We start from the raw sequence: 25,685 nt of genomic DNA, 5'->3' as shown, positions 1-25,685 counted from the left end.
ATTTTCACTGGGATGGAAAAGTTTTTATTATTGTTGATCTTATACAAAGATCAGTTTTCTTTATAGTTTGTGTAGATGCTTTTCAATGAGGCTGAGGTCTTAGTTTACACATTCATTGTCACTGAAGAAGCCTTTTTTTAATTTCAACTACTTTTCCTGTTTTTTTTCCTCTAAATAGATCTTGGTACATTTCATTATTTCTGTTATTGTATGTGCCTGAATACATACGCTTGATTACCTCTGTGTGTGCTCATGGAAGAGAGACAGAGTGTGTGTGTGTGAGATAACTGTTTACTGTACATGTACTATAAAACTGTATGTAAATACTTTACCTCACGCTCATGGACTTTTGATAAAAAATACATAGAATACATCTATTTGGGATAAATCTTTGATTCGCAGGTTCCCCCGCGCAAAATTGCTTTTGTAATGACTTCAGGCCAGGATATGTGCAATCATTTATTATTACACACAGATAGTGCACACATTTAATGAGTCAGACTTTGTCTTTTTATTTAGTTTTTGGTCCAAGACCAGTTAGAAAGGATGTTTTTCACAAAGGAAATATTGTAAAGCACCATCATTAATTGGTACCCTGAAAGCACAATGGATTATCTGTTGCTTTTTTCTACAGAAGTAATCTCTTTTTCTTTTCCCCTCTCTCTGGTTGAATTTTCTGTTTTTGTCTTTCGCTGCAGAATATCGAACGACTGCATCCCTGAGCTGTACAGATTGTGAAAAATGTACATACGACAAAACTCTAGTTCACCCTTGCATTTTTTTGTATGGAGAGAAATTACTTGTGTGAAGAGAGTATTTCAGATTTGAGTGAATATTTAGTAATATTGAAAATGAGATTAAACACAGTCAATGTGAAAATCAGTGCTGAGAAATATTATTCTTCTGTCTCTTTGGAATAAAAGTGTTGAGTATTAATAAAAAATAAGAAATCTCAGCTGGTTTGTATTTTAATTTTTCTGACTTATTTACCCAGCCTGCAGGTTGGTATCAAGCAACAAGAAGTCTTTCATGTTTGTCCTTGTTATATTTGACATTCAATTACACTGTTGTACCAGCTCATATTCTTACAGTATGTCATGTACTACATCTTATTTTTGTTCCTTTTTGTCTTGTAATAAGCAGGACTCATCATTTCAGATTGAACCATGTTGGACAAGAGTTTTTATAGATCAAAGAGGAAAAAAATGAAGATGCTCGAGCAAGACAGAGGAGTAAAAAAAATGTAATGAGAGACGTATTGAAGGGAAAGGAGAAGTGATGCAAACTGAACCGAGCAGCAGAGATCAAAGCCCCCCCCCCCAAAAAAAATAAAAAAATAAAACCTCACTCCCCCTCACTCCTCAGACTCTCTCTCTTCACTGGTAAAGCCCTGTCCAGCAACAGGAGTTATTTAAAGATAGCAGCGGGGTTTGAAAATGTACCGATGCCTTGCGTACAGATTCGGTGGGAGAATTTTGAACAGCTGCAGTCCTGGATGCTGACACAGAGCAAGGTGAGGCGGTAGAAATAATCTTTTTAATCAGTTTTCTCTCCTTTTTCTTATAAAAGAAAATATCAACCATTTATTCTGCATGCTTGTTTAGTCCCTACACCAACCCAACAACCTCAGGATGCATTGCAACACATATAACTACTTCTTGACAATTAACTGTTACCTAGCAACTGGCTCTTTTTCCAGAGATGGGGAGGGAGGAGGGGTGTATAGAAGGAGAGACATGGAGAGAGATTTATACAGTATTCCCACAGCATCTTAACTGGATTGGATGCAACAATGCATTGACAATACAGTACCAAAATGGAAAGTACAGCCTGAGCTTAACGCCCACACATGGCAGTGGAGGGGAAAGCGAAATGGAAGGAGAGATGAGAGGAGGGAGAGGGGTGTGGTTGTTTGATGTACAGATTACAGTCTGAAAAAAAGAAGGGGGGATGAAACTGATGCAACAGAAACAAAAGAGGAATTAGGGTGCAGCTGCAGGTTGAAACAGGGAGCAAGTGAGAGGAGGGACATGCCACCTTGCAGCGCATGTGCTGAGGATGACAGTTGAGGAGCAGAGAGAAACTGGTTGCTGTAGAAACACTTGGAAAAGTTTTAATGAAAGCATAAAGTTCGCTGTCTGTGGCGACAACACACACACGATCCCCATGCACAAAACAAACAGTATAACTATGTTAGCAGATAATAGACAGCCCCTGCTGGGCCCACGAGGACCGTTTCTGGAAAAAAAAAAAAAAGATCAAGCCTCCAGGAATCAGTGTGTTGTCACATTGATTACACAGCAGCAGGCAGCACTGACACCCTGTGGCCAAAGCACGGCACCCTCCGCTTATGAACCTCATCAGGACACGGTACACAGGTAGATGAAACACCTGTAACTTTACAAAGCAGATTGATTTCAGTTTAGTCTCAGAGTTTAAAGGATGGTTTCACTCCCCCCCCCCCCGCCTCCCCCCCAAAACCGTCTTACAAAATAGTGAAATGAACCACATCACATCAGAGTTTCTAGGCGCTACTTTATGTAGGTCCTAATTGACCGTCCAATGTTATCGTTAGGCTATAATAAATGTAAGCTTTTAAATCAAGATAGTAAATTATTTAAAACATTTTCACATGAAGTCTTTATTTTACTTTACAAGTCTTTACTTCAAATAGAAACAGGAAGTAGCCCATAATGTTGCCATGGACAAAGTGAGTTGTACAGTGGGTTGCAACATGACCTTGACTTTGTTTTGTTTTTTGCCCATATTTGTTTACATTTTTGGAAAATTAAGCTTGCCGATTTATCTATTAGTCATTCACTTTTACTATACTGCATATCGGCTTACTGACAGCTGTCAGTAAATTACTTTAATACTGGAGAAATCTGACAAACCTTGATTAAATAATTAAATGAAGGAATTGAAATGGTTCAATTTTTGGAGAGAGAAAAGATAGAATAGGAAGTGTTTGATGTTTTATTCATTTGATTTGCTATTTCAAGCAATATTATAAAGACACCATGCTAGGGATTGATGGTTATGGCAAAGCTTTTGCCTGGCATTAAGTTCAAACAAGTCAGAGCCAGTTATGTGTTGAGGAGCTCATTTTGCGCAATAGTTATTTATTTAACGTGAAACATTCAGTGTCTTTACATTTGTTTATGAAAAGGAACAAATGAAGAGCATACAGCATATCAAAAATGATCCAACTAAATAAGAAGTAAGCAACTTTTTAGGCAGTCCATAAAATGTATTTGAAAGCTCTAGAAACAGCAATTACATTTTTGCTGAGAAGGTTTCTGTCAAGCTGTAGTTTGCAGGGTCAAGAATGATCTTTAAAGCTATAGAAAAAAAAAACACGTTTTGAGGATGTTGTTACAGAAACAAGAACCTAAATGATCACTGGAACTGATTAAAAATTCAATAATATAGGCTATTTTAAACATGAAGAACTCAACAATGAAATACTGATTCTCTTTGGCTGATACAAATATAAAGCATCTTCCCTGATCTCGCAGGACAAGCAGAGTCTATAAGCTTATTATTTTACAAAAAGGAACTTAATCGTTCATAAATGTGTTTCATTCATTCTCTAATATTTGACAAACCTCACAAAGCCACAAACGTGTCCTTCTCCTCTCCCCTCTGTTCATCTGCCTATCTGTCACTGAGCCAGCTTCACTCCCCCGTTCTTGAGGACTCTCACCCGTCTCCTCCTCACCACCCGGCTCCCCCTCGGAGGGCTCGCCCTCTCCCCGGTCTTTGGGGTGTACCGGGCCAGACTCGCCACCTCCGCTCTCGTGCCACCGCCTCCTGCCTCCTCCCCCCGGTAGCCATGGCGACGGAGGAACGGTTCCAGCGTTGCTAGGCGATGAGAGAGCTCGGTGATGCGGCGGTGCAGCAGAGAGACTTCCCTGAAGAGGTCGTTGACGGACTCGGACAGAGGGCGCACCCTACAGGAGGAACAGAGGCGGCTCGGCTTCAGATCTTGAAACAGGCCACGTCTTAAAACCTTTTGCTTCACTCTCTCCTCAGACCTCTCAGATGTTTTGCTTACCGTCCCCACGGTTAAAACATGGAGGTGCAGCAGGCAGCGTACCTGGAACAAGCTCCCAGAACAGGAGAGGTCAAGACTTCTGTGTTTGCTGTCACCTTTATTAGATTCAATTAAATGTATCTCACAGTGCACTGTAGGGTTGTTGTTTTTTATATCCTGTTCACTTTTTCTATGTAAGATTATTATTTTATGTTTCTTTACATTGACTTAGGAGAATGCAGACCTAAATACTGTTATTGTACTATGTAATGTTGGCATTAATAAATTTACATACCAAATTAATTCAATCACTTTTGAATCTGACTTGTGGCAACAACAAAAAAAAACAACAACAAAAAAATACAATATGTAAGACGTTTTAGATCAAAGCATGAAGATTGCAACGGCCTACACATTTAAATAGACCAGTTTGTGCTGTAGAAACAACACGGAAACAAGTACCACAGAAAACTGTTTGCAAGTAAGTAGCGCAGAGCTAAAGTTTATCAAGCTGAAGAAGAGGAAGAGGCCAGCGGTCAAGTACACCGAGGGGAAGATGAAAGTACCGCTAAAGAGCAGGTCATGCTAGCTTGTCGGGAAGCGGACTAAATAACTTCGTACGCAGCGCTGAGCTGCATCTGAAAGTAGTCTTCAGGTTCCAGCTTTCAGAAGTTGTTTACCACTTCTATATGTCAGATACTGTTGAGTTGCTGTCTCCCCTAAATACCCTCTGTCCTCCCTGTAAAACACAGAAACTGGTCCATGGCTGGTATCTCTAAGGGTTACAGGCATGAAAATACAACAAATAAAAGAAACAAAGTAGAAAAAAATAAATAAATAATTACGTATAATGTTGGTGTATAGTTACGTGATTATTAGTCCTTTCATAAACAATTATTGTATGCTCATCAAAGTACAACTGATGTTTCTAGACCCATAATTGTGTGTGTAAGAAAACATGCAAAACCAATGTTGATTTTAAAGCATACACTATTTATACAGATCTTCTTCATATGAATATTGAGGGTGGTATCCCCACCAAACTCACATCGTCCCCACAGCACCCCTCACTTGAAACCTGTTCCCAATTCTATGTAAGAGTAGTTTTTATAGTAAAAAACAATTGCTGTAAAAGTTAAACCAGCAAGTGTTTGATCAAATAAACGTCACTAAACTTACAGTGAGTTGAGTATGGATGATAAAAGTTACCTGGAGTAGTCAGGCAGCAGTGTGCTGGGCTGAGAGTGCAGCAGAGTCTTGATCTCACTGAAGATACGTTTTCCCCAGGTGTCTAAAACTCTGGTCACACTCCGCACCGAGGCCACATTCACACTATCAGCTGCAACCAAAACATGACACAGTCAGGCTTCAATTTACAGAACAAAAACAGGAGCCTGAGTGAATGATGAAAATCAGAAAAGCACATGTGCTTTCAGTACTTTAAGCTCCAAACAGTCTCTCATCTGTGCACTCTCTGACTTTGCTGCATGTCACCGTTTCAGCTGTTTTAATTCACAGCTTCAAACACTCAGTGATTTACAGGCCTCGTATCTCCAAACCGCCCAGATCAAATACACGCTCGTGATTTATACCTCCCTCTCTGTAGTTCCAGTACCCATAATCCAGTTCATTCTCCTCGCTGTCTGCACGGGCCCCAGTTGCTGTGGCAACCACCATCAGCACCATCAACAAAGAGCAATGCGCCATGATGAGTGGACAGATACTCCCCTTTTCAAAAGAAAAAGAACATGAGAATATCAACAGAAAATCAACAGATAAACTTAACAACATAGTTTGTTTACTTTCGTGCAGACAACACAAGAGAGCGTCAGAAGGAAATAAAAGAAGTAAAAAACAGACATCATCTGCCCAAGCCAGAAAAACACCAGGGTTTAAAACTCAGCAGATTTCAGATGTGTACACACATCTGTGTCTAGTGGTGGAAAGTTGCTCGAGTACTGTATTTAATTACAATTTCTCAATCATTTTTTACTTTATTACATTTATTAAACAGGTATGCTTATTAGCTACTTTTTTTTTTTTTACATTTTACATTTGATAAAATTGTATTTCTAAAGATTAAACTACACAGATGTTCAATAGCTCTTAAAGTAAGATCAAGTTCAACAGTGATAGAGGCTATTATGTGGAAGTACTTTTAATTTTGATACTTGAGTTACATTTTTGTTACTGATATAATGGAGTATTTTTACAGTGCAATGTTGTCACTAAAATGAATGACCTGAATGAACTTCTTTGACCACCATTTGTATCTTTTTTTAAGTTAACAAAGTTACTACGTACGTAAGTCCTGTACTTCAGATCTATTGTACTTCCATTACTTTTCCCCTTGGGAATATTTTACTAAATCTATTTTTTTGACTAACCAGAGTTACTTTGTGGGTTAAAATTGTAAATGTGTGTCAAATGGGATGCTTTTTTTATATATATATTATCTCCACTTTTACCAACTACAATATTGTAAAATCAGTAAATATACAATACACAGTATAGGTAGTACAATAACATTATGCTCTATGAGGGGCCATTCTTCATTACTTAGGATTTTTTAACTACTTTATTCTGCTTGTACCTCTTTGTTTTCAACCAAGTAAATATTGGTTGAACTTTTATCATTTACACTGCAGTATTTCTACTTTTACTCTGCCTAAGTAATGTATTTGAATGTTTAAGTTCTTAAACTTTAACATAAATCAATATAAATAAACTGATTACAACACAGCTACACTTGATAAGATGGTAGGTTGTGATTCAAAAAGTCTTGTGTCCTGCAAAAGTAAAGATGTAAATAAAACAGCTCTTTGTGCTGCAACAGTTTTGAGAAGAAAACAACCACACAGTCTAACCTGGCAAAAAAAAACGTTTTTTAAGTCTTATTTTTCCTGGACTCAGAGTTTAAACAGGGAAAATGAGAGAGGAGGTGACTGCAGGCGACCCAGAAAAGAGGACAAAAACAAAAAGCAGGATTGCATCCAAAGGAAATGTGCGAGTCATACTGGACGATAATAAGCTGATGACTCATTGTTGAGGTATTAAAAATGTCTTCACAGGGTATGAATTTGGAGGGTGATCAAAGGCACAGCCAAAATCAGCCTGACAATAACATGATCCAGCTTGTTTCACATCTGGTGAAACACATCAACAACACTAAACAATCCATCCTCTTTCCACTGAGATGATTATAGTTTGTGAGTGTGCTGTAATAACTACAGTCTAAACTTTGCAAACTAGCGCTGCAGAGGCAAAAGCATCACAGGCTGCAGAGAAAATAAGCAAATGAGCCGATACTCACAACTTAAAATGATGATGCTGCTCTAACACTCAGCAGGAGGTCCTTCTTCTTCTCTGATGTAGTTTGAATACCAGATGTCTCTGCTTCTCTGCTCTGTCACTGCCACCGTCCTCTCTGCTTACTTCTCTCCTGTTTTCTCTGATGCTTTCTCCACCCTCAAATCGCAGCTGTAGTATAATCAGGAGGAGAGTGTAGCAGGTCCAGTGCTGAGCCCCCTTTTTAAAAGAGATCTTTATTTATGGAAGGTAGGAGAGTTGCTACACCCCCAAAAACACGCCCAAATCCTATCCTACACACACACACACACTCAACAGTCCAGCTGCTGCCAGATGTGTGGCACATCCTCCTCTCTCAGATAAGTCTTGTGATGTATCCTGCATGCGTGTCTCCTTTTCATCTTGTTACCTCCTTCATGAAACAGACGGGTTGATGTGTGTCAGAATCTGTTGCTCTGCTGCAGGATCAAGTTTCTGCAGCGCTGCACTCTGGTCTCCTTCAAACCTTGAGTTATAGACCTTTTTTATCTGCCTCTGCTTCACGCCGTTTTCCCTCTACCCTGTGGTATTTAACTTTGAGGAGGAGCTGCTGTGAGAATTTACTATTGTACTCGAGTATATCCATTTTATGCTCCTTTGAACTCCTATTAAACTTTCAACTTTTAAGTTTCAAAGGGAACTATTGCACTCTTTTGTACAGTGTAATGGATTTGAGAGCCAGTTGCTCTGAAGATTACTATTTACATGCAAACACATATTAGGCCTAAATAGAATATGATGCAATATTTTGGATTGAACTACCTAAAGAAAGGTCTTTGTTTATATTCTTGGTGAATACAAGGAAGACTATTTCCTCTGATGTTTTCAGGCGGACCAGTGACAAACAAAAACAAATTATCTCGCTAAATTTTGAGTGCTTTTACTGAACACATTAAGTACATTAACCAGTGGTGACAGAAGTCTTCAGATCTTTTATTTACTGTGAGTAAAACAAATATGACATTATACTCAATAATTTAAAGTCTTGCAAGCAAAAGTACACAAGTATTAACAACAAAATGGTGCAACATTATGCACAATGCATTAACATGTTAGCTGTGTCTTCATATTGTATTAGGTTAAGGTGAAGATACTTTAATTACTTTATTATAACCAAGGACATTTATTCAAGTACTGTACCGAAGTAAAATTTTTATGGTACATGTTCTTCCATACTTCCATCCATTTGAAGCAAGTCTCCACTTTCACTAACCTACATTTCAGAGAGTAATACTGTACAATTTGTTTCACTCCTTTATTATTTTTAAAGCTTTAAAATAATATTCACATTTACAATATAAAATACAATGAAACAAATAGATTATGACTTATTTTTATAGATGTAACTACCCATTAGTATATAAAGTAGTTTAGATTAGCTCCACTGTTATCAGCAACATTAGAGTGATATTACATGAATTCATTAATAGTTATATTACAATACATAATAAAGTGTATTTTCATGCTTATATATTTATACTTTTACTTAAATAGGATTTAGTCCTGCTTTGGGGCATTTTCTTTCACAACAGTATTTTCCATATAAAATGTAGAGTATAAGTCTCAAGGAGCATAAAATGGAAATCTTCCCAAAGTTGTAGCATAGAACTTCAGTAAAAGTATTGGATATTTCTAATATCAGGGGATGTTAAACGACTAACCCACTTTATTTTAAAGAAAATTAAAAAAAAAAAAAAGTTCTGCTCCATTTACAGCAGAGATAGAAAATGCAGTGACTCCAGTTAATCTGGTTTAAATGATCAGTGATGCCCTCACTTGCATTTAAGATTTAAGAGGATTTTTTTTTTTTAAACTAAAATGTTCATCTGTGTTGTGCCTCTTTCAACTTGAGTGCTAATCTATTTGTATTTTTAAAGTGTGTAAAGGATTTGTACACTTCACTCCACAGGAAGAAGAGGAGATAAGAAATGTCAGAGATGGGATAAAAAAAGGAATGAACAATTCTTTCTTCACTGGTATCCAGATGTTATTCCAGCTCGCTCCATCTGTGTTCATGCTGTGGTTGGAGTGAGGTCAGCGTTGGAATCCGATACAGCAGCCAGAGAGAAAACGGTGAAACAGTCAGGTGGAGAGGCCGAGAGAAGTAAGGAAGTCGGAAAGAAACATAGACACACAAATTGGAATAAATAACTGTTGCACTTTAACATCTGCACGCTTCCCCCGGCACCTCACGGAGCGATTCAGCAGAGTTACTGCTGTAAAGGAGTCACGCTACCATCGACAGCTGGTTCACATTAACAACAGGCAATTTGTCACCTTCAGCTGAATTCCAGCGACACACACACACACACACACACACACACACACACACACACACTATCTCCCCTCCCTGCTCAAGCCTTTGCTTTCTTCTGTCTTGACGAGTTGCGCGCTCGCGGCTCTCATTGTTTTTTCTCCAACACTGTCTCTCTGTGGAGGAACGCCAACACTGCACTTTGCTTCACATCCAGAGGCTGACGTAACTCCACACTGTAACCAGAAATATTCCTTCTTAACACAGAACAAATCAACTCAGGGACAGTCCTCCTTCAGATGTGTCATTGTGCTGTTTAACGTTTCAGGTACAGAGTTGTAAATGCGTTTTTCAGTCTTGCTCTGGCCCCTTCGGTGTCCCCAGTGAGTCAGTGTCCAGAAAAGAGCTTAGCATTTTGAGGAAGTGGTTTTTGCCAGAAACAGGAAACCCAACCTTGCACTGTATTCACCAAAACAAAGTGAGAAAACTGGAGACAAACGAAACAACCTCATTGAAGAGGACTTGAATAGTACCCCTAACTCCCAAAATCAAAACATGGACTCTCAACAACTCTGCTGTCTTTTCTTCAGGTTGACTTGGATATTTGTATTTTTGGTCCCGTCAGTGTGTTCAGGAATGGACGCACCAAGTAAGCCACCCAAACTCTGTTCTTATATTTGTTTATATTTGACCGGGAGTGCTTATTTACTACTACAATCCTGAAGAAGCTTTTTAGATCACTGATATTATTCCTTGACTGTTTGCAGCCATAAACATGTCTTTCTTTAGTGTTTTTTTTTTTTTTTTTACTGAATTTAACAATTGTTTTCATTATCACTTCATCTTTTGTTTCAATTTGTGATTTACTGTCTATGAATGTCACAAAATAGTGAAAAATGTGTGTGTGAAATGTTCAAGTTCTCTTTAAATCTAAAGCTATTAAGTTTAAAACCAGCATATGTTTGTTATTTTGACAGATTATCTGTTATGAATATGACTGCAGGTTTATGACTAACTGATTGGTCAACCAATTATTTCTGCTCTAATATTAACCTCCTTTATGTCCCTTTACAGAAATGTCCCTGGAGAGCACAGTCTTCGTGGCCTTTGCTGGCGAGAATCTTAATATTCCCTGTGATTTGGCGATACCAGTAAACCAAACCAGTGACATCTTGAAGTGCTTTGATCCTTTGAATAAGGAGATTTACCGCTGTGACATCTCTGGGACACCTGGCAGTATTAAACTGTCCCTAGAGCTGAAAAACCTGACGCATTCAGGAAAATACTACTGCCAGTACAAAACAGCAAAGGGGTCCTTGTTCCTTCGAGTGAGAGGTCAGTACGAAAATAAGAAAATGTTAATGAACAATGAACCTGAAAATAATTTTAAGTGCAGGGATTAAGCAGTAAAGTATAGAAATGAGCTGCCTTGTGATGTGTGTGAAACAGATTCATTGCATTTCTTCAGTTATTTTGTTGTTTCAGTTTTTCAAAGTAAAAGTGATAGCAAATTAGTAGATTTTATAATCTTGGAACAAGTAGTTTCTCAACTTTTACCTCAATTTCCCAACTTTTTAAACTCGGGTCCGCTTAAAATGAAGCAACATCCACTTGTGACCTCGATGCAGACGACACTTAAAGATGCTTGATTCTGTGTTTTCTAATGAAACCATTGTGGGATCAACAGGCAGAGCAATACAAGAAAAATTATATCAAGGGAGGACCAATAACTTTCAGAAAAAGTGACACAGTGGTGGGAAAGGATGATTGAATTAGACCTAAACCATATATTGATATTATAGCAATATTCAGTGATATGAGACTGGATATATCATATTTTTAATAAAGTGATATAAGTATTGTCTTTTCCTTGTTTTAAAGTATTCATCACAGTAAAGTGATTTCATTTTCAGAATTATTGGCCTTTACCCACATAGTCATTATATCCACATTACTGACAATTAATTATCAAAAATCTTATTGTGTAAATATGGTTTCACAATATTGGTGTCAAGGTATTTAGTAAAAAATATCTACATATCTGATTTTATACATATGATCCAGCCTTAGATTACATTTTCATAATGCTTCAAACAAACTTGTTTGAATTTTTTTTAATTTTTTTATAGCTTTTAGGAGCAGCTGCATTAGAAGATGGGTGAAAAAGCTACCTGACATGGGGGGAGGTGCTGAATGATAGTCGTTCAGATTCAGACGAAACTGACTAAAGCATTCATTGCCCTGATTGTAGTGGGAAATCATTGTGTTAGAAAAAAAAAAAAAGAGCTTTGAAGGGTAAGTCTGTAGGTTTTAGAGGCATCTCTGAGCTTGAAGATTACAACAACAAAAAAAACCTCGCTTCACCCAACCATTCCGAGCGTGAAGAAGAATCTCCAGTGGCCGCGAAACTCTCCAAAAAAAATACAAAAGGCCCTCTCGAGAGCCAGTGTTGGATTTATCCTTTCTGGGCTACTTTTCTGTGACAAATATATATATATTTTTTTTTTATTTTTTTTTTTTTTATTTATTTATTTATTTATTTATTTATTTATTTTTTTATCTTAATCTTATGACCCCCTCAGATTTATCTTGGGATCTTTTGGACGGTCCTTGCCCCAGATTGGAAACCATTTTACGTGTCAATAGTATTGTTGAAACAGTTGCCAAAGGCCCACTGATCTTAAGTGTTTTCTGATGTGGAGTTTATCAGTAAACCCGTGTCGTTCATTTATGATGTGCTCCAGCACTGACTGACTTTGAATGATGTTTGTTTTTCAGCTGAAGGCTACAACAAGCCCATAATGTGGGATTACACAGAGTTCATTGTAGTGGCCGTCTTCAGTGGTGTGCTGCTGCTCTTCAGTGTGTTCGGCTCAGTCCATGTCTTCAGAGGATATTGCGTAAGTTGTGCCCTGCATCTAACTGACAGTTGTTAAGAAACAGTATGTTGTAATGTATGAATGTTTGTTACATAAATTGGGCTGTTGTGAGGAAAGTGAAATTGCAGTGTTGTCGATGAGTTTCTGAGTTCAAAAGATTACTTTATTGACTATTTGATCACTGATTACTCATCATTTTTGCAGCTTCTGAGTTCTCAGGATTTACTGCATTTTATTATTGTTTTATTATCCTCTATGATAATAAATCTAATGTCTTTGAACAATGGTTTGAAGATGTCAACCTAGAATTTAGAAAAATGTTTAACACTTACAATCCATGCTGAATTGAATTACAAAGATCTATTCAAAGTAATTTTTTTAATTAAATCCTACACATATTTCAGTTTAACTTTGAGCAGCTCATGTTCTACCAACAAGCTTCTTTCAAAGTGTTGAACGGAGATTTGCTGCAAAGAAGCAATAGTCGTAGAATATCAGGCAGTTACCAGCAGCAAACTTAGTAACCTACATCTGTGATTTGCTACCACAAACTCCAATCAAACATTTGCGTTTTAACTAAGAGAAAGTTGTGCCGCTGCAACTAAGTACCTTCTGAATCTTTTAACGACATTTTTGTTTGGGGAGTTTTTCTCATAACAGCACAGAGACTGCTCTCACTGAGTTACTGAATTATATTAATTTCCACACATATTGAGGCCAAAGTATTAGTCCTCATCCTTTTGGATCTTAATGCTGCCTTTGACACAGCTGACAATACCACAAGACAGACTGAAAAACTGAAAACCGTCCTTTACGAGGCAGCACACACTCACTTAGCCTGTTTAGATCGGCGTAAACATGCATCCCCTGAGAAGCAATAGTAATAGAAAGACATTTCCAGCGTGCTTCTGCCGAGCACAGCTGAACTGTAGTGGGAGAGATTTACCTGATGCTTGTTTCACTGAAGCCTCCTCAGTTAAGTTTGTTTTAGTTTACCATGTCTAAACCCTGACAAACATCAGACCTTCAGCTATTGGAGAGCCACCGCTTCCTCACAGTTCATTTATCCACTGCAGCGCAGAGCCCGACCATTTTAAAACCGCTGGATGCTGGAATATTTAAAGTATCTGTGCTTGAACCAATAGGATTTGTTAAGAGATGGTTCAGTTTGTAAATTATATATTCTCTAGTGTTCTACATTTACATATGTGAAATAAACTTAACTAAAATCAAGCTCAAGTGAGGGAGGATGTCTTAGGGCCTGATTTACTAAAGGTTTGCGTGTGTAAAATCACATCACCCACAAAAAAAGCTCAAGTTGATAGACTAACGATGTGCAGTGAGGATTGCGTCTTTCAAATGAACAATTTAACACATACATTTTGTGTGTTTGCCTGAATGCATATGTAATATTGGGAGAGGAAATGCAAATACCTAAATTTAGCACTCGCAATGATATGTATAAACCTGAAAGTGATTGCATGTGTATTTTAGTTCGACTGAAGGGCAGATGTTCACATTAGGAGAGATGGCTGCTCTTATAAGTGTTAAATGGCTGTTGCTTCATGGTACTGGTGACTGTGCTGTGTTCATTGGTCAAGTCTAGAGGTGGACTTGCACTGTTATCCAGACAGATGATTAGGGGTAAAGGATTTGATTCAAGCCTTGCATATTAAATTCCAATCACAAGACAAACTACCAGGGGAGCTGCTGTGAGGTGTAACTACATCTCAAGAACATCTATTTATGGTCTGTGTGTTGTCCAGTTATTGATTTTTTTTTATTATTTTTTTTTTATTTATTTTTTTTTTAATGAACTGAATTGTGATTTTTAGAAAAAGACGATCACTGAGAGTGGCAGAAAACAAAAGCAGAACAAAGAAGAGATGAAAGAGAAAGAGATGGAGGAAAATGGCGTGGACGTAATGACAGCTCAGTCAACATCTTTCTATGCTGTAAGCACTTTTTTTTTCATCAGTATTGGATACAAATTTCACTTGAAATAAATTGTCTCTAGGTCATTTTTGGCCCTCGTTCTTTCCTGCATTTATCTGTTAATTTTTTGTATTATTTCTTGGACACTAATGTGAGAAATTCTCTCAGAGTCTAGAGCATCGGCCCAGGTCCATTTATGACGTGCTGGACCACTCATCTGCCAACACAGAGCCTAACCAAAAGAAGGCTAAAAACAAGAAAAAAGCACCCCAAAAAACGGTTGGTAAACTTTTTTGTGTTGTGTCAGGTCTAATGTTTTTAGTGAACAATCGTAACATTTCAAGATAAAACATGTGATTGGTAACCTGTATTCCACCCTACCTCCACAGGTGGAGCAAACCACAGAACTCCAGGGCGAAGGTGTATTTGAGTGTGTTTATGAGAACTTTTGACTCCTGAATAAGCTTTTTTCAACAGGTTATGATATTTTATCATAATCATCATTAGTAACTGGAATAATCCTCCATTGGTTTACGGTTTCATTATCATCTGTGACAGAATAAGTATTTAAATTCCTTAATAAAAAAGAGTACTGTTACATTGTGGAAGAAACTACAATGTAACGGTACTCTGTAAATAGTTAATGTAAAAAAGAATTATTAGTCAACTGTATTTAAAGTATTCGGAGAACTCATTAAGCAAACAAATGGTCTGTGTCACTCGTAAGGTCTTTACACATCAAGTAGGGACAAATAAAGACATGAAAATGTGAAATTCTCACCTTCATATTTTTTGCATCAAAACTATTAATACCAGCAGCTACGCAAATTTACACGAGTTTAAGGGGGGGAAAGGGTTTGAATAGATTGCTGTCAAGTCATTTTTTTTTTATGCCTTTCACAACGCTAGTAATATTTGTGGAATATTTGCATTCTGTTTAAAAGTACTCATGACAAAAACAACAATTTGAAAAAAAAATATTATTAATCGCACTAAAACTACCAGAGTGTAACGACCTTTATACTGTTACAACATTGATTTTACTACTAGGAATATTATTGCTGATTCATTATCATTTTAGCAGCATTTAAATGTTCTAGCTGATTGCCATGGCATTATTTCATACACCATTGAGGGGTTTCATTTACTGTATGACAATGTGTTGTGCTTTATATGCTAAAAGAAAAAAAAAATCGCAAGCTGAATTTGCAAAGAAACCTGTAGCTTGTAGCTGGCAAATAAATGCATGGGAGTAAAAAGTATGATAACATCAAAGTACAGTATGAAAGCTAAGTCCTCGTACCTAAACACTGTACCCTAATAGATACACTTAACAGCTGGTTGCTTTCCAATAAACGTGTCCCTGCTGTCACCTGTCTTTTGTCTGATTTCTTTTTTTTTTTAACTTCTCCGTGGTGCATTTCCGACCTCCACGCTTTTGCAAACGTTGACCAATGAAATGACGAGGCGCGGAGTCTCTCAGCCAATGAGAACGCTGCTGTCAGACGCACTTCCTGATTTGGTTTGTTTTCCTCCATCGATCATGGCAGCCGAAGGCGATTTTTTGGCGAGATACCGAGCTGTATCAAATAAACTGAAAAAGTAAAGGCTTTAAATGGCATTAGTTCAATTAGAAATATGAATGAATATCAGGATGAGTACAACGTTAGGTGGTTTGAATGCCACAGATGCCTTTCACAGCTGGCGCTACCAGGCTAAGCTGTTGTTGCTTTTTGTTAGCTTGTTAATGCCTTGACTGTCTTTGTCGTTACTTATATTACCTTTTTGTGCATGTCCTGTGGTGTCTAATTCAGATATCATTTTGGCAGTTGTTATTTGTTAAGTAAAAGTCCATGAAACTGGTAAACTGAAGCGTTTTGATGGATGACAGCTAACAGTTAACAGCCGCTCATTCATTCCGCTGTTTCACACTGAACTGACCTCAATTTGTGTCCGCAAACCGCGATATTTTAGGAAATTGAAAGGTTTTGTTTTTCCTTGTTGCAGACGTTTTCTCCGGAAGCCTAACGTAGCGGAGGCTAGTGAGCAGTTTGGTGAGTCTCTACACACAACCAGTGAAATCTAAACATGCTGTCAAACGGCAGAATTAACAGGATCAAAAAATAAACTCTCCTGCTCCATAAATGTCATCATGTTAATACATCACAAATGTCATCAGACTCTTTTTTTTTTTTTTTTTTTTTTCCAGTTGGCCTCGTATTTATTCTCTTGTGTCTGTTTGTGGTTTCAGGTCAGCTGGCAAAAGAGCTGAAGCAGCAGGACTGCCTTCAATATGCTGCCTTCTGTAACCTTGCTATGGCTCGGTGAGTGGACACTATAAAAACATATATGTGTGGTTACCTTTGTTTACATATGTTTACAGTATCCGTTCGTAATTTGTTTTGTTAGTTTTTGAATCCAACTCCATAGTTCCAGTGTCTTAATACTCACTGTTTTGGATTGAGATCATCAGTAATCACATGTGGGTTTATTGTTCCGATCCTCACGTGCTTTTGGCACTGCAGTGTACAGAAAGCCCTATTTTCACCTAAATGATGCCGCTTGTAATTGATGTAAAACGGTGCATTAAACCCTTATTTGGGATACCCTGCCTCTGGAAAATTTTACATTTTTCAATGTAGTATCACCACATGAAATTGGTATTTTGTAAGTAAACTGGAGGTATTATTACATAAACTGGTTTTAGCTTCTCAAACACCACAGATCAGATGTTGACAAATTACAGGTAGCTTCATCGTCATGTTAAAGATTTAATGACCATTTAGTCATTTAGATTATTTCATAAACATACAGTGCGAGGAGTGCTGACTCCTATCTGGTGGTCAGATGTGGTCCTAATTAACCCAGAGAGAGACTGTGGTGTTTGTAATGATGACACTGTTGCATCTGTTGTTGTTACACATCCTGCAGGTGTGAGCAAACTCTCTTTAATGCTCCTGGAGAGGCCCTGGCATTAACCGATGCTGCCCGCCTCTTTCTCTCGTCTGAGAAGGAGAACAGAGCCCTGCAGGCACCGGGCTTCGATGAACACCTTCAGGCTGCACTCAACTGCTACAGTTTTGCCATTAAGGTATACAATGATCGGCAGTTTTTGATTATGTTATTACTGCCTGGATGCGGTTGTTGTGCTCTGGACGTTTTGCTCCAATGAAAGTAGTACTACATCCAGAGTTGAACATCTGAACAGATGTGGAGCCTGGAGAATATAGTCTGGACTACATTCCTATATTGTGACTGACTGCAGATGTACAAATGAATTACAGGTGTACATTGAGATGAATCAGCCTGTGATGGCAGCCAGCCTGTGTTTGGAACTTGGCAACGCACTCAAGGTGAAAGTTTGGATCAGAACTTTAAGATGTTCCATAAGATAAAAAAAAAAAAAAAAAAAAAAAAGATCATTATTTTTGCTTCAAGTTTACATGGCCTCAATGACTTCTTAATCCTTCTGTCTACTTCAATAGGAGATGAACAGACCAGGAGAGGCTATTGTTCATTATCAGAGGGCTGCAGAGTTACAGACACAGACACCAATTGAAGCTCTGTTATCAATGGGAGAAATGGCAACGTGTAAAATTCTCACCCGTGAGTTCAGTCTGTTCATTCACATCTGATTATGTATGATATCAGCTGCTGCATGTTTTACATGCATATACAGTTCAACTTGGTCTTCTGTTGTTTAAATTTGCATACGTGTTGTCTTTTTGCAGGCGACTATGATGGTGCTCTGTCGGTGTTCACCGAGATGCAGCTGATGTGTCAGGAGAGAGGACTGCAGCTGCCTGGAACCGCCACCCCTGTTGGTGAGGCTCTGATACATCTAAAGGCAATATGTTTATTTGATACTTGATTTGATTTAAAAAAAAAATAAATAAAAAAAAATTAGTCTGCATCCACTATCTCAAACACAAAAATGTCAGGAGACAGTGAGAACATTTTCATGCTCAAGATGAAAACTGATGCTTAAACAAACCTGAGAACAAGTCCGTAAGCCGTGTCTCACTTTCAGCTTTAACATTGTTGCATTTTATTTGATTACACTGACTGGAAAACAACGTGGAAAAATGTAACTGTCTTCATTTCTCTTACCTGGAAAAAGGTGCATTTCTGGACATTGTGGCAAAATGTGAAATATCCAGAGTTCTGCTGTTGATGTTGCTTGAGGTAAGTAATATACATATACATGATACAGAAAAATGTCTCTAACTTTGTAACTGAAGTGCTAGGAATCAAGCCAGATCTCTATTTATTCACTTTACTTATGTGAAGATAGACTTTAAAAGGGTTTTATAGGTAGTTGGGATGAAATATTGTTTACCATGTGACAGTATTTTTACCACAGACACGCAGCAACATAACCCTTGTCAATAATTCTGTGTCAAACAGCCATCAAATGGCCAAATGCTGAACTATCAGAAAGCAGAACAGTTGAATTTTAAGCTGTAAAAGAAGGAAACACCTCCCTATACTGTATCACAGTGCTGATTATTTACCCCACATCTTTACAACAATACTATACGTCTTAATAAAATGCTGTACTGGTGCTGCAGCAGCACTTCAATGATCCAACCTTGGTTTCTGTGCAGCCTCCGCCTCAGAAGTTGTTACCAGAACATGCCCAGACCCTGGAGAGATATGCCTGGGAGTCCTTTGACCCTCACAGCCAAGGTAAAGGCACCTCAATAATTAACCAGTTTAGTGCAGAGGATATGAATTATATATGTTTTCACTGGGAATTCAGAAAATGTATCATGCATTCTGTGGGTGACACTTATTTGACATGGTGTAAACATGGATCTTGTCCTCGCCTTCAGTGACCTTCCTGCCTGAGAATGTCTTCCTGCTCCTGCAGTCTGTCGTGGTGAGTTTCTTCTTTCACATACTTGTTCAGTTCACAGGATTTCCTGATCCTTCCTGCCTCAAGCAGGAAAAAATGATGGTCGTCATGGCCTTCACACGACAGTGATAAATGTGTTGCAGTTTGTCTTCATCAGGCAGTGAAAGAATTATTTTCAAGTTGCAGCTAGCATTGGTTTCAGTGTTATTTTACATTTCCCTGTATCTTCAGTGTGACTCAATTAATATTCAGTTTTTGATTGATGTTTATTTTCCCTTAATTAAAAAAAGATCACTTAAAGCAACCCATTCTCGACAAGCAGACTCTATTGAAATAGATTAAGAGTTATTAGAGAGAGTAAACACTGACAAGACTGAGACCTTGACGAGGTCATCTGAATCTGAAGTTATGTTTTTATTAGTGCTGTGTATAACAGCAAATCTGTTTTGCAGATGGCGTGTCAGGAGAAAGACACAGAGTCTCTCAAGTCTCTTCAGACTGAGCTATGGTGAGCATTCACAAATGTTCATTTCCATCATGTGACGGGGATTGAGAATCACTTCTTACCCTTGATTTTCCATATTGATCATGTGGTGTTTGCTTGGGTTTTTCCCCTTCAGGCCGTTTCTGACTGCTGAACAGAATCATCTCCTCCACCTGGTGGTTCAGGAGCGCATCACACCGTCTGGTCAAGGCATTTAGAACAGTCCGGTTTTTACACACTTCCTCTGGGAACCATACTTTATATAATGGAACATTCCTGTTCCTGACTGGGTCTGTTGTAAGGCCTGAAGAGGGGTTGTTTTCAAAACTTCAGTGTTGAAGCTCAGAGAAACGCACACAATACAAAACCTTTTCCTTTCTGAGTAGCCTAGATTTGGAAATCAGTGAAAATCTAATTCTATTTGCTTAGGTTGTCCTTAGTTAATGTGATGTGAATACTTTAGTTGACAGGATGGTAATTTAAGACATTTTAAAGTGATCTTATTTGATTGAAGGCTACAAAACCAGATCACATTTCTTTATGATAGAAACATGATGTTTTTGGATCTTGTAGAATTTACAGTCTTCTATAGAAAAAAACATTAAGGCTTTTTGTTATAATTTTTTTGTATTAATAAATGACATGGCTTAAATTTCAATGTAATTACAAACAAAACCTTCTATTGCATAGTTCTGTAATATGGTGAAATGAAACACCATTGTCCTCCATCCCTGGTTCACGTATATTCACTTGTACAAATGCATGTACTGTTTGTTATGATAGCAGCCGACTACAAACACAAAATCAAACATGGTTAAAAAAAACAACACACAATGCTACAAAAATATAATGGTTACAATGTGCATAGATTAAAAAGGATACACGACGCTTCAGTTGTAAAATAATGATACATGATTAAAATTACTTGTACTGTAAATTAAGGCTCATCTTTCCTGATTGTTCAAGTACTACAACAGGAATATTGTACTTCTGCCAACACGCCGTATCTTCTCAGATACAGCAATTATTAACTTCTCTACTCGGGGAAACCTGCAGTAGTGACTGTCGGCCTCGCAACATGATTACACTGGATAACAGGTACTTTTTATGTCAAAACATTTTAACTGCAATATCTCACAATCGGCTTTTACTGAAGGCATACCAAAACCTTGGTAGAGTCTCAAAAGAAAAGTCAAACATTTTGGGATTGTGCTGATTCACTTTGTTGCTGAATGGCAGATGACAACATTAATAACACTCTCATTCACGAGAGCGATGTCAATCTTGTCATCTCTCATCAAAAAAACAAGAATATTCCAAACCTACATTTAACTACCATTTAAAAGACAATGGAATCTGAGTTATTAGGTACTTTATGGTTAAACTGCTATGCTAAGTCAAAATGATGTTAGAGATATCTCAAACTGGAATTAGAAATGTTCATAATTTAATTGAAGACACTACCAAGTTATAGATATCTTGAAAGGAATTTGATAAGAGATGTCTCAAATTCAAAATGTTTTCCTCTTCAATTCTGCATGGTAAAAATTTCTGTAGTTTTGTCGGAAGTTAGAGCAGGTGGAGCTGCTATTCAAGCACACTATGGCGCTGCTACTGTATGATAAACCTTTTTACCGCTGTCAGCCTTATGTTTGAGTTTTTGACAAGTTTTGACACTGCTGCCTGAGCAGGAGAGGACAGCGGCTGTCAATGAGAAATGGAGACGATTTACTTTCTGCAATAAGACGTCAATGAAATTTTCTGACCAGCTTTTCAAGAACAACAAACACCAATGCTTGTGTTAACAGTTACTTAAATGCTTTGCTGGGCTAATATCCAATTACCCCGCTGAGTAACATGGGCACGACAAAAACGAGGTAGGTAATCACTAGCAGGAAGAGGAGGTTTTGATTGCAGATATATCAAATTTACCTTTTTTACTTGCCAGAATGAGAGTATAAATAAATTGATCAAAGCTTATGACTAGTTGAAAATTATGTTGATATCTGCTAATTCCAGATAGTGAAACTTGGCTATAAAATGTTAAAACAGCTTGTCATACTTCTTGGGGTTTCGCTCTCATTATCACCTTTATTTTGTGCCCTGTGCCGTGCCACTCTTGACAAAAGTAGAATTAAAAATGTGAAAAACTATCGGTCAATTTCAGCCTTTCATAATATTCAAAGTATAAACAAATATCTCCTGTTAGAAGATGAACATTTTCCCATGTTCCTCTCTGCAGATGGTATTTTTTCTTTCTAATTTTGAAGTAAATCCTATTCTTTGATTTCCAATATTCTGAGAAACATGAGCCCTGCCCTCATTCTTTCTATCCTCTCACTCGCTCTTCTTCCGGAGGATGAGGTAGGTGATCGCTAAGACGAAGGTGAAGACAAAAGAGATCCATGCCAGGACGTAGGAGTGCCCGTACCCTCCCTGTGTCTCGTTGGCGTGGAACTCGGCCGTGTAGATGGAGGCTGCGATCATTATACACAGGCCTGCAGGACAGATGGGGGAATATTATTATGCACACCAAGACAAGGCAATTAAAAAGTAATTATTTTCCCTATTATAAGATCAGGCTTGTGAACACGGACATTGTAGCAAACGGTTACACTGTGATCACAAGGAAATGAGAAACATGATAGTTTCACCTTATTAAATTTAAAAAGATAGAAACTCATGATAAGACATGTTAAACACCCGTACTTTCTCTGAGTTTCTTATGTGCTAGTAGCAAAGATAACCCATAATTAACCCCCAGCACCAGATCTGAAACTCTTGAGATCAATTGTTCTGTTTTACTTTTATCCACTGATTGAGTGTTTTTAAATACAGTAAAAATGCCACACATTTCTTATTTTTACCTTCTCGAATATGAGGTTTTAATGCTTTGTTGTACACAATAATTACTTGAAAAAAGACTTTTGAAGAAGTTTGTTTGGGCAATGAAAGATTTGAATATTTTCTGAAATATTATAAACAAAACGAAAATTTATAATGAAAATAATCCTAACTTGTAGCCCTAAATGTTTATTTGTGGCATTATAGAACGACTGACTGGACTTTGAAAAGGTTCTACTTGTGACACCCTCATTGATTTACAGTCACCCAAAATAAATATTAAGACACAGGAGTAGAAATAAACTGCAGTGTCTTTCAAACATGACATTTTATACGGATTAATAGGTCAGACCAGCTCATGTAAATTTTGGTTAAATTGAAAATGTGCACGCTTTTAAACCTGAATGATGAAGTCGTGACCTTCTGTATCTGTTGTTTGAACACTGTTCTGAAGAAATACTGGACATGTTGTGGCTGAGCTCTGCTTCCACAGAGTTTGAATCAGATGGTATCGGTTTTGTTTTGCAAACATGCTCACACCATTGTCAGGGATCACAGTTTCTGTCACCACAATAAAACACTCATCAGCTTCTTCATTTGCTTCCTCACCCTCTGAGTGACAGGTAGCTGATATTAATCCACTTACTTTGAAAGCTAATAAGTTTTATGTTCAGGACACCCAGATCTAATTATTTACAGTTACATTGAAATACACAAGTCTAAAACCATTGAAGTTTCTGCGCATTATTGTCCTCGATCAGTTTAGCATTTAGCACACATCCTCTATAGAAAAGTACACAAGAAATAATCATGTAAATCAGTATTAGTTGCACATCAGACATTTGACTCCAGGTTACTTACAGGAGATTAGCTGTAAAATGCCTGTAAAGGTGAACCTCTGGCCTTTTGGCAGGGTGAACAGCTGAGCCACAAACACAAACAGGGCCAGGATGGCAAAGATACAGGCCAGCACTGAAGTTGCCTGCACTGTCTGGAGATACTCTGCAGCAACAGGACAACAACACAGGCAGTGAGACACGGTTCAACAAAAACACAGGTACAGGACAATATCCACCTTTTACTCCCGTTTAGGTGTAAAATGTTGATTACTGTTAAAGTAATCATCCTTTTGGTTTTATGTGTGTGACCTCCAGTCAAATCAAATCATCATTACCAACTTAATTGTGACAAAAAACCCATTTCTTTTAGCATCCCTGGAGTTTACCTTCTGGGTAGTTTTTCAGGTTGGTGTAATGCCAGACTGAGTTGGTCAGCTCCCACTTGCCCCACAAGTCCGTTGACACTGAATCAGTGATCCACCAGGCCTGGGGACACAGAGGGAGACAAGAATGATGCAAGTATTTATCATATCTAACCACATACAGTGGTCACATCACATGAAAATACATATTTTGTGAAAACGTTCCATATTTAACGTCAACAAATGTTTAAACTCGTCTCTCCCCACTGTTGTCACCCCAGATGTGTGTTGATAGAGCTTTTCAGTGAGCCCTTACAAAAGCTTTTGGGATGTATTTTTGTGAAGTGTTTGGTGAGCATGTTTCTGTAGATCTGCAACACTGTGGGTGGAAAAACATCATTTTGGGCATTTCCAAGTAGTTTTGACACAAGCTGAGCCTCCTTTAAAAATCCATGCTGCTTGTGTTTCCCCTGAAACATTTTGCAGGAGCATTATATTGGCATCCAGGAACTCATAAAAACAAATAAAATAAAATAAAATAAAATAAAAGCTTCTTACATTATCAATGGTGGCCACCAGAAGCAGGATGACGGTGGTGATGTGCAGAACAACGATTCCTGCCAGCATCAACATTGTGGCCTTCTGAAAACTGATAACAGGGGAAGGCGGAAGGATGCACACCATTATTTATTTTCCACGCACAGACTTACGTAACAAAGGCTTGTACATGAGGGAGTATCAATTCACTCACACACACACACACACACACACACACACACACACACACACACACACACACACAGGAGTCCTAAATAGGGTACGTCTCAAACCGAGAGAAACACTGACAGAGCTGTTGCATGCAAGTCCTAACTCGCCCCAGAAGTCTCGCAGACGGTCACATTTTCGAATAATCTGTTGTCAGATCTCTCCTCAGACTATTCCTTCAAAACGTCTTACTACACAACGTATTTTCTCTCACTAGACAGACCAAATGAATTAGCATCCATTAAAGTTCCAGAGGACCTCACCCGTTGGCTTATCGACTCATTTTTCATTGCCTTCGACTGTTTCCGTCGACAAGAAAGGCGCATCTGTTTAGACTCTGTTTGGGCATTCCCAAATGGGTGCCGCTCCATTACACACGCACACACGCCAACACACACACAGGCCCTGTACCACAGTCAACAACTTTGAAAAGAGCGCGAGAATACGTCGCCATAAAACAATAAGCACACCTCTGAATTCTAAATCCAATTATGAACACTACAGAGTGTTCAACACGTGTTCATCTATAAAAGTTGCAGTTGCGCGTCCTTTTAAGACTTTTTGCGCCCAGTCACTCATCTAATTCTTCAAAGCGCTTAAGTTAACTTTCCTGATTTCTATCGACTTAAAAACACATCAATCAAACGTAAAAGAGTTTCACAGAGAATAAGCCACAAGACTTAACTTTACAAAATGTAAACAACGTAATAAACGTTACCTGAAAGCGCTTTAACGCACGGCGCGGGAATTATTTGGGAATGTGAACCACTGTAGACCCACCCAGCTTTGAATTCACAGCACACGCATCACAGTTTTCCCTCTGTATTCCCTCTCTTTCCCCTCACCAAGCCCCACCCATAAAGTTTCAACTTTTTTTTTTCACAGTGAAAAGTCTAGATGAGCTAAACGGCATCAGGTTCCCCCCTGCAACTCCAGTCTGTGCGGTTTGAGCATAAAGACCAGTCACGTCTTCAAATGCATTTACTGCCACACAGATATTAAACACCACAAGCTGCTTCACGTGTTTTTATGTTTATGTTCTCTATTTGTTCCTCATATTCTTCCTCTACATGCAGCTTCA

At 38.1% G+C, this 25,685-nt stretch overlaps 4 protein-coding genes across 5 annotated transcripts; 2 read left to right on the top strand and 2 right to left on the bottom strand.

Moving 5' to 3' along the window:
• Nucleotides 1–2,645: 2,645 nt before the first annotated feature.
• Nucleotides 2,646–7,814, bottom strand: LOC138209645 (uncharacterized). Of its 2 annotated transcripts, XM_069168356.1 has the most exons (5): nt 7,350–7,814; nt 5,629–5,764; nt 5,246–5,375; nt 4,058–4,109; nt 2,646–3,953 (listed from the first exon to the last, which is right to left on the bottom strand). In XM_069168356.1, the coding sequence occupies exons 2-5, from the start codon at nt 5,741–5,743 to the stop codon at nt 3,582–3,584; spliced, it is 669 nt and encodes a 222-aa protein (XP_069024457.1). In that variant the 5' UTR covers nt 5,744–5,764; nt 7,350–7,814; the 3' UTR covers nt 2,646–3,581. The 2 variants fall into 2 exon arrangements, with proteins under 2 accessions (XP_069024457.1, XP_069024458.1); XM_069168357.1 differs by lacking the exon at nt 4,058–4,109.
• A 2,350-nt stretch (nt 7,815–10,164) lies between these two features.
• nfam1 (NFAT activating protein with ITAM motif 1) lies at nt 10,165–15,814 on the top strand. The gene is made up of 6 exons (XM_069167571.1): nt 10,165–10,287; nt 10,713–10,973; nt 12,417–12,538; nt 14,353–14,472; nt 14,621–14,731; nt 14,842–15,814. The coding sequence occupies exons 1-6, from the start codon at nt 10,194–10,196 to the stop codon at nt 14,902–14,904; spliced, it is 771 nt and encodes a 256-aa protein (XP_069023672.1). The 5' UTR covers nt 10,165–10,193; the 3' UTR covers nt 14,905–15,814.
• A 166-nt stretch (nt 15,815–15,980) lies between these two features.
• Nucleotides 15,981–20,731, top strand: f8a (coagulation factor VIII associated). The gene is made up of 12 exons (XM_069167861.1): nt 15,981–16,054; nt 16,460–16,506; nt 16,704–16,776; nt 17,384–17,543; nt 17,737–17,805; nt 17,938–18,058; nt 18,184–18,276; nt 18,573–18,637; nt 19,060–19,141; nt 19,288–19,334; nt 19,763–19,818; nt 19,931–20,731. The coding sequence occupies exons 1-12, from the start codon at nt 15,996–15,998 to the stop codon at nt 20,010–20,012; spliced, it is 954 nt and encodes a 317-aa protein (XP_069023962.1). The 5' UTR covers nt 15,981–15,995; the 3' UTR covers nt 20,013–20,731.
• On the bottom strand, nt 20,403–25,381 carry emp1 (epithelial membrane protein 1). Its single transcript, XM_069167862.1, has 5 exons — nt 25,323–25,381; nt 24,398–24,488; nt 23,864–23,963; nt 23,500–23,640; nt 20,403–22,292 (listed from the first exon to the last, which is right to left on the bottom strand). Exons 2-5 carry the CDS (start codon nt 24,470–24,472, stop codon nt 22,132–22,134), a joined length of 477 nt encoding a protein of 158 aa, XP_069023963.1. The 5' UTR covers nt 24,473–24,488; nt 25,323–25,381; the 3' UTR covers nt 20,403–22,131.
• Nucleotides 25,382–25,685: the final 304 nt, after the last annotated feature.

The sequence above is a fragment of the Embiotoca jacksoni genome, unplaced genomic scaffold, assembly GCF_022577435.1.
Source record: "Embiotoca jacksoni isolate LCO1_2020_lvr unplaced genomic scaffold, fEmbJac1.0.p SCAF_4, whole genome shotgun sequence".
In the NCBI taxonomy this organism is placed as follows: Eukaryota; Metazoa; Chordata; class Actinopteri; family Embiotocidae; genus Embiotoca; species Embiotoca jacksoni.
Note: the sequence above shows the minus strand (reverse complement) of the source record. Positions and strands in the feature narration are given on the sequence as shown.